This window comes from Ranitomeya variabilis, chromosome 4, assembly GCF_051348905.1.
Source record: "Ranitomeya variabilis isolate aRanVar5 chromosome 4, aRanVar5.hap1, whole genome shotgun sequence".
Lineage (NCBI taxonomy): Eukaryota > Metazoa > Chordata > Amphibia > Anura > Dendrobatidae > Ranitomeya > Ranitomeya variabilis.
Window position 1 is genome coordinate 609,540,651 of NC_135235.1, and position 9,181 is coordinate 609,549,831.

The 9,181-nt window shown below is 49.0% G+C and overlaps 1 protein-coding gene across 1 annotated transcript in view; it reads left to right on the forward strand.

Annotated features, from left to right (window-relative positions):
- The window catches only part of LOC143766021 (alpha-N-acetylgalactosaminide alpha-2,6-sialyltransferase 2-like), a 198,900-nt gene extending 191,022 nt beyond the window's left edge, over positions 1-7,878 (forward strand). The window contains exon 9 of the mRNA XM_077253351.1: positions 6,691-7,878. Within this exon, the coding sequence (XP_077109466.1) occupies positions 6,691-6,861 (171 nt within the window). The 3' untranslated portion in view covers positions 6,862-7,878. The remainder of the gene's footprint in view (positions 1-6,690) is intronic.
- Positions 7,879-9,181: the final 1,303 nt, after the last annotated feature.

The following is a 9,181-nucleotide window of genomic DNA, read 5'->3' on the forward strand; positions in this document are numbered from 1 at the left end:
CCCACCCCCTCACCAAAACACCACACATAATCCTGCCCCCACCCCATTACCACACACAATCCCGCCCCCCCACCACATTACCACACATAATCCAGCCCCCCCACATTACCACACATAATCCCACCCCCAACACATAACCACACATAATCCAACCCCCCACATTACCACACATAATCCCGCCCCCCACCACATCGCCACACATAATCCCGCCCTCCCACCACATCACTACACATAATCCCGCCCCCCCACCACATTACCACACATAATCTCGCCCCCCCACCACATTACCACACATAATCCCGCCCCCCACCACATCACCACACATAATTCGGCCCCCCCACCACATCACCACACATAATCCCGCCCCCCACCACATTACCACACATAATCCTGCCCCCTGCACAGTAGCTCCGCCCCCCACCACATCACCACACATAATCCTGCTTCCCACCCCATTACCACACACAATCCTGCCCCCACCCCATTACCACACACAATCACGACACCCACCACACTACTACCCATAATCCCGCCCCGCACCACATTACCACACATAATTCCGCCCCCCACCACATCACCACACATAATCCCGCCCCCCCACCACATCACTACACATAATCCCGCCCCCCCACCACATTACCACACATAATCTCGCCCCCCACCACATTACTACACATAATCCCGCCCCCCACCCCATTACCACACACAATCCTGCCCCCACCACATTACCACACACAATCCGCACCACATCACCACACACAATACCGCCCCCCACAAATCCCACCCCCCACCCCATCACCACACATAATCCCGCCCCTCACCCCATCACCACACATAATCCCGCCCCTCACCCCATCACCACACATAATCCCGCCCCCCACCCCATCACCACACATAATCCCGCCCCCCACCAAAACACCACACATAATCCCGCCCCCCACCCAATTACCACACACAATCCCGCCCCCACCCCATTACCACACATAATCCCGCCCCCCACCACATCACCACACATAATCCGCCCCCCAACACATCAGCACACATAATCCTGCCCCCCCACCCAATTACCACACATAATCCCGCCCTCCACCCAATTACCACAAATAATCCTGCCCCCCCACATCATCACACATAATCCCGCCCCCAACACATCACACTATTGTTATTAACTTTATTTTCAGTTAATTTACCACCTGCGTAAGCACTATTGAATGTTTTCATTATTTGCTTTAGTTTAATCACCAGCAGCGTAAATTAGATAGCAATGAGCGTGCCGAGCGTTAGCTGGCTGGAAACATCTAGTCTGTCATAGACCACCAAGGTAGCTTTCATTAAATCCTACTTCCCTTGACCGCAAGGGTTGCTGAGGTTAACCTGGACCATCAAGGATACTGATATTAACTGCTTTACAACATTAACCACCAAACATGTTGGCAGCTTCATTACATCCTGAAAGTCCAGAAACCAGCAGGGAAGCTAGCATGAACTGGCATAGATTCACTGCATCTTAGATAAAAAAAAGAATAACAATTAAAAAAAGGATTTTCTTTTTGCAAAACCATGCTCTTGAAAATACAACACCCTTTTATCCTGTCAGTATTTTGGAAGGTAGCAACTTTTATTACTTAAGGTACCTTCACACGAAGCGACGCTGCAGCGATAGCGACAACGATGCCGATCGCTGCAGCGTCGCTGTTTGGTCGCTGGGGAGCTGTCACACAGACCGCTCTCCAGCGACCAACAATGCCGAGGTCCCCGGGTAACCAGGGTAAACATCGGGTTGCTAAGCGCAGGGCCGCGCTTAGTAACCCGATGTTTACCCTGGTTACCAGCGTAAAAGTAAAAATAACAAACAGTACATGCTCACCTGCGCGTCCCCTGGCGTCCGCTTTCTGTACTGTGTGAGCGCCGGCCCTAACAGCAGAGCGGTGACATCACCGCTGTGCTTTTACTTTCACTTTAGGGCCGGCGCTCTGTCAGAGCAGGAAGCGGACGGCAGGGGACGCGCAGGTGAGTATGTACTGTTTGTTTTTTTTACTTTTACGCTGGTAACCAGGGTAAACATCGGGTTACTAAGCACGGCCCTGCGCTTAGTAACCCGATATATACCCTGGTTACCAGCGTAAAACATCGCTGGTATCGTTGCTTTTGGTGTCAAACCTGACGATACACGCCGATCTGATGACCAAATAAAGTTCTGAACTTTATTCAACGACCAGCGATATCACAGCAGGATTCAGATCGCTGCTGCGTGTCAAACACAACGATATCGCTATCCAGGACGCTGCAACGTCACGGATCGTTGTCATTCTCCTTGTAAAGTCGTTTCGTGTGAAGGTACCTTTAGTTGATCATAATTAAAATAATAGTGGATGCGGTTACAGCCTTCAAGACAAACATTAATGTGTGAGACGTCTAGAAGGAATCATTGTTTGTCTAAGGAAGTGCAGAGAAAGAAGGAAGAAACCACAAGTCAACAATGTGGAGTACGTGTGCTAAGGAACAATATGGCGACCCTATGTAAACAGTTGTGACATGATCGACACCTACAGGTTGGAAATGGAACTGAAAGATGTCAAGACTGATAATGGAAAAAATAGGTGGTGTCTAAAATCTCGAGAGGACCACCACCACTTTTATGGTCTTACTAGATGGTGGCCTGATTCTAACACATCGGGTATTCTAGAATCTGTATGTAGTTTTTTTATGAGGATGAATACACAGGATTCAGTCGGCTGGCCGGGCGTGACCAATCAGCAAAGCATGGTTCAAATCCCATGCCAATTCGCGGACGGACTGCACCTGTCGCTGATTGATTGGGCGCAACCAATCAGTGAAGCCAGGGCCGGCTCCAGGTTTTTGATGGCCCTGGGCGAAAGAGCCTCAGCTGGCCCCCATTTAACATATACCAAGATTCATGATGCACAGATACAGCAGAGAAATATAGCACAGCCACGTAGCATATAACACAGCCCAGGTAGTATATAACACAGCCCACGTAGTATATAACACAGCCCACGTAGTATATAACAGCCCACTTAGTATATAGCACAGCCCATGTAGTATATAACACAGCCCACATAGTATATAACACAGCCCACGTAGTATATAGCACAGCCCACATAGTATATAGCACAGACCAGATAGTATATAGCACAGCCCACGTAGTATATAGCGCAGCCCACGCAGTATATAACACAGCCTACGTAGTATATAACACAGCCACGTAGCATATATCAGTGTGGGCACCATATCCCTGTTAAAAAAAGAATTAAATAAAAAATAGTTATATATTCACCTTCCGGCGGCCCACGGAACCAGCCCAGGCCTTTAGCGATGCTGCCGCCAGGTCCATTCCCAGTGATGCTTTGCGGCAATAACCCGTGATGATGTAGTGGTCTCGCGAGACCACTGCGTCATCTGGGGTCATTACCGCAAACCATTACTGGAACCAAGGAGCTGGAAAAGTTGCCAGGGACGCCGGAAGGTGAGAATATCACAATTTTTAAAAAAATATTTTTAACATTACATGTTTTTACTATTGATGCTTCATAAGCAGCATCAATAGTAAAAAGTTGGTCACACTTGTCAAAAGCAGTGACGAACCCGGAAATGCGGAAGGCAGTGTTTCCGGGTCCATCACAGAATGACGGCACATCACTAGCGCATGCCCAGTATGGCATGCAGTGGCGATGCGCCCGGTAACAGGGTTAATGGCAGCATTAACGGACTGCGTTACACTTCGTTATGCCGCAGTGTAACGCAGTCCATTTAACGGACTGCTAAAACGCTATGTGGGCTGTTGTGAATTAGACTTTTTGGCTCCCTCTTGTGGTTACTAGTGATATGACTCTGGGATTTTCTTCCCTCAGTTTGCACCCACCTGGGTCGTTAGTACAGAGGTGTTGCTATATAAACTTCCTGGATCCTTAGTCCAGTGCCTGGCATCGTTGTAATCAGATCCTTTCTGTTTGCTCCTATCTGCTGGTCCTGGTTCGTGCAAAATTAAGCTGTCTTGTTTCTTTGTTTTTTGGGTTATTTGCTTGCTCTCATTTTTGTCCAGCTTGTACTAAATGTGATTCCTGACCTTGCTGGAAGCTCTAGGGGGCTGGTGTTCTCCCCCCGGGCCGTTAGACGGTTCGGGGGTTCTTGAATTTCCAGCGTGGATATTTTTGATAGGGTTTTTGCTGACCATATAAGTTATCTTACTATATTCTGCTATTAGCTAGTGGGCCTCTCTTTGCTAAATACCTAGCTCATTCTTACGTTTGTCTTTTCCTCTTACCTCACCGTTATTATTTGTTGGGGGCTTGTATCCAACTTTTGGGGTCTTTTCTCTGGAGGCAAGAAAGGTCTTTCTTTTCCCTTCTAGGGTTAGTTAGTTCGCCGGCTGGCGCGAGACGTCTAGAATCAACGTAGGCACGTTCCCCGGCTGCTGTTATTTGTGGTGCTAGGATTAGATATATGGTCAGCCCAGTTACCACTGCCCTATGAGCTGGTTTTTGTGTTTGCAGACTTAGTAATTATTTCTGCGACCCTCTGCCATTGGGGTCATAACAGTGGGCGCTGACTGGAGGGAGTATGGAGGGGGCACTGACTGGAGGGGAGTAGGGAGGGGCCAATTTGCGGCCGGACTTTGCCTGTCTCTGATTGGTCGCGGCCGGCTAGGCGCGACCAATCAGCGACGCGGGATTTCCATGACAGACAAACAGACAGACGGAAGTGGACCTTAGACAATTATATATATATATACTGTAGATATTCTCTAACTGGGTCGCTGTGACTAGTGGGGTACTGCAGGGGTCGGTGTTGGGACCTATTCTCTTCAAAATATTTATTAACAATCTGGTAGAAGGTTTACACAATAAAATATAGATATTTGCAGATGATACAAAACTATGTAAAGTCATACAAGAGAAGATAGTATTCTGCTACAGGTGGATCTGGGTAAGTTGGAAACTTGGGCCGAAAGGTCCGACACCTTGCATTATGGTGGTCACCAGGCACACACTGCACATCTCTCCCTCTCTGGTCTCTGCTGTTGGCAGCGGGCGACAGCGGACACTGACCTGGGCAATGCTGGTGCTCCCAGGATTGAGCACTTCTCTCTCTGGCTTCTACAGCATGCCTGGCCTTTCTCTCTGCTCTGTGTGCATGGCTGTGCTCTGTGTGCACGGCTCTGCTCTGCTCTGTGTGCATGGCTCTGCAGGTGACAAGGCCCTCTATATGTGGCCTGTCGCAGCAGTGGTACTCTCTGGTGGGAGCAGGAGGAGCAGAGCGTGCCTCTCACAGCTTTGCGTGCTGCACTCCGTTGGCGTCAAACTCCTCTGCAGCACGCACTTTTGGCTTTTATCCCCCCTGCTGCTGTGCGCTCTTTCCTCCTGTCTGTCCCCACCTTCCTGGGTTTGCAGAAAGGTCCGTCTCTAGAGCTTCCCCCAGGCAACTGGGGAAGGTCCGGCTCACTCAAGCTTCTCCGCGGGAACAGGGGATGCAGCCTCAACCGTTCCGGCCCCGGCAAGCAAGTAGCCGCCGAGCGGTCGCCCCCTTACAGGGGAACTACAATACTCGAGTAGCAAAATTAGGATTATTTAGTCTAGAAAAAAGACCAATGAGGGGCGATCTAATAACCATATAAGGGGACAATACAAATATCTCTCTGAGGATCTGTTTATACCAAGGAAGGTGAAGGTCACAAGGGGGCATTCTCTGCGTCTGGAGGAGAGAAGGTTTTTTCACCAACATAGAAGAGAATTCTTTACTGTTAGGGCAGTGAGAATCTCGAATTCCTTGCCTGAGGAGGTGGTGATGACGAGCTCAGTTGAGGGGTTCCAGAGAGGCCTGGATGTCTTCCTGGAGTGTAACAATATTGTATCTTACAGTTATTAGGTTCTTTAGAAGGACATAGATCTGGGGATTTATTTTGACGGAATATAGGCTGAACTGGAAGGACAAATGTATTTTTTGGCCTTGCTAACTATGTTACTATGTATGGAGAGATATTCCAGTATGCTTGGGAACTACAGTATACAGCTCCTTCAATGTTACCTTTGTTCTCTGTGCTGCCTCTATGATTAATGCCCTTCTTGCTCGGGCTGAGGGTTTTGGTGGGTGGCCCTATTTGGCAGGTTTGTTGTGGTACCATGTTCTCTCCATTTGATGATAATGGATTTGACTTGTACTTTTCACCAACTTTATCCCTGACTTGTTTGGAGATCTCCTTGTCTTCATGGTGTTGTTTGGTTAGTGGTGCCTCTTGTTTAATGGTGTTGCAGCCTCTGTGGCCTTTCAGGAAAATTATGTATATACTGACAGATCATGATACACTTAGATTGCACACAGGTGGACTTCCTTTGATTAAACATGTGACTTATGAAGAGATAAAAGCGCCAAATAATTGGCTGTGGTGTGCCACAGTTCTCCTGGTAGTCACCCTAAACAGAGGTGTAGACATTGAGGTTGCAGGGGCTGTCATCAAGTCATGGCACTATGCCCTATCATTATGCCGTTTCTTTTTTTCAATTCACTATTTAGTTTGTATTCGTAGGTCCTACAAATAGTTCCTCATTAACGCATCAAGATTAATTTGTATTTTGATGTAACCCCTTCTCATGTACAGCACCATGGAATTAATGGTGCTATATAAATAAATATTACTAATAATAATAACCCCCGCCTCTTTTTTCCTGCCAGGTCAGCGCTTATGGATTCATGACGCCAAGCTACCAGAAATATTCAGACCACTACTTTGACACCACCTACCACAAGGTCGTTTTCTATGGCAACCACAGTTACCGTAAGGAGATGATGCTCTGGCAGAAGCTGCATGAGGCCGGGGTGATAAAGCTGTATATGAGGGGCTAAGGTGTGAGGCATCATGTGAATCAAAATGGCCACCTCAGGAAAAGGGTAAGGAGGCTACAGCTCTCCTTTTATGCACTGGTGGATAGGACATTGGTGGTACCAACCGAGTGACTTGCTCTCATTAGAACCTGCCTTTAAAGGTTAGGCTGGGCCTTCAGCTAGGACCAACATGCTGTTCCCAGCAGACTAAATGAAGGGTCCTTTGGTTTTTTTTAATTTCCTAAATTGAAAAGATGAAAAGCTTTCTGCATAAATTAGAATAAATTATTGGTAAATAAGTCCCTGTAACCACTGCTTCCCCAGACCCCAGAACATCATCTCTTGCCAATTATACAGGGCAAATCATTTAATCGAGAAAGGATCTAATCATCTGGACTTTAATATTCCACAAAGGTTGATGATCGAGTTTCCAATAATCCAGAACGGTTTATAATCTGGGTCAAAACTATAATATTGTGTGAACCAGAAGTAGAAGATCCGAGCAGAGAGAACCGATGAGGAAATTCTGGATTAGAATTCAGTTGATCGCCAAAGGGAGTGTATCGCCATTTTATGTTAATAATTATTGATTATGTAATCAATTATTTTTCTAACAAAATTGAATGTCATGTTTTAATATTTATTTCTTGGTACATTTTTTCTGCAGCCGCTGGAGGGCTGCCATTTTTTTATTTGCTGGTGTCTGAACACAACACTTAAAGATCTCAAATACGGCAGCTTCAGGATATAGGATGTTAGTTGTTGTCCGACCACATTTTATACTGTGGCTGCCTAAGCTGAAAACTGTCGCCCCATATGCTGTCCAGTCCACAGCTGCTGGCGGAGCCTGGTGACATTTTGTTGTGGTACAGAGCGGTGCTTTAAACAACAATTTCCGACTGTCACCGATTACAGTGTTCTGCAGCGAGCGGTGACAGAAGGTACAGGGCAGTGGCGGTGAGCAGAGGTCGGCAGCCTGGTGTTCAGGGCCGTATTTGCCACTAGGCACTTGAGGGCATGTGCCTAGGGCTGGATGATGCGGGGGGGCAGCACCTGAGCAAGTTTTGTTTTTTTTTAATTGAAGTCCAGGGTCACCTCCAGACCGACTGCCCCCCCTGCCGCCCACCCGCCTGCCCCCTGCCTCATTGAAGACGTCAAACTCACCCTACTCCAGCGATGCCTGGTCTCAGCGGCGGCAGCTCGTCCTGTGTGAGCGGTCACGTGGTACCGCTCATTAATGTGATGAATATGGATGCATATTCATGACCTTAATGAGCTGTACCACGTGACCCCTCACGCAGCAAGAAGGTGCTGCGCCGAGCAGAGATGGAGAGATGTTCATCGCGGTGTGGGAAAGGTGAATATGACAGCCGGGGAGGACGGGGGGTAGGATGAAGGAGGACCGGGAGCCGATCTATGCAAGATGGGAGCAGGAGCCGAGCCATGCATACTGGAGGGGAGGGGAGGTAAGCCATGCATGCATGATGGAAGGGGGGAGATGAGTCATGCATACAGGATGGGAGGGGGTGTGAGATGAGCCATGCATACAGGATGGGAGGGGGGTGAGATGAGCCATGCACCCAGGATGGGGGGAGAGATGAGTCATGCACACAGGATGGGAGGAGGGGGTGAGATGAGCCATGCATACAGGATGGGAGGAGGAGGTGAGATGAGCCATGCATACAGGATGGGAGGGGGTGAGATGAGTCATGCTTACAGGATGGGAGGGGGGGTGAGATGAGCCATGCACACAGGATGGGAGAGGGGGGTGAGATGAGCCATGCATACAGGATGGGAGGGCGGGTGAGATGAGCAATGCACACAGGATGGGAGGGGGGGGAGATGAGCCATACACACAGGATGGGAGTGGGGGAGATGAGCCATGCACACAAGATGGGAGGAGGAGGTGAGATGAGCCATGCATACAGGATGGGAGGGGGTGAGATGAGTCATGCATACAGGATGGGAGGGGGGGGTGAGATGAGCCATGCACACAGGATGGGAGAGGGGGTGAGATGAGCCATGCATACAGGATGGGAGGGGGGGTGAGATGAGCCATGCACACAGGATGGGAGGGGGGAGATGAGCCATGCACACAGGATGGGAGTGGGGGAGATGAGCCATGCACATAGGATGGGAGGGGGGAGCTGAGCCATGCATACAGGATGGGAGGGGGGGTGAGATGAGCAATGCACACAGGATGGGGGGGTGAGATGAGCCATGCACACAGGATGGGAGGGGGGGTGAGATGAGCCATGCATACAGGATGGGTGGAGGGGGTGAGATGAGCCACGCATGCAGGATGGGAGGAGGGGGTGAGATGAGCCATTCATACAGGATG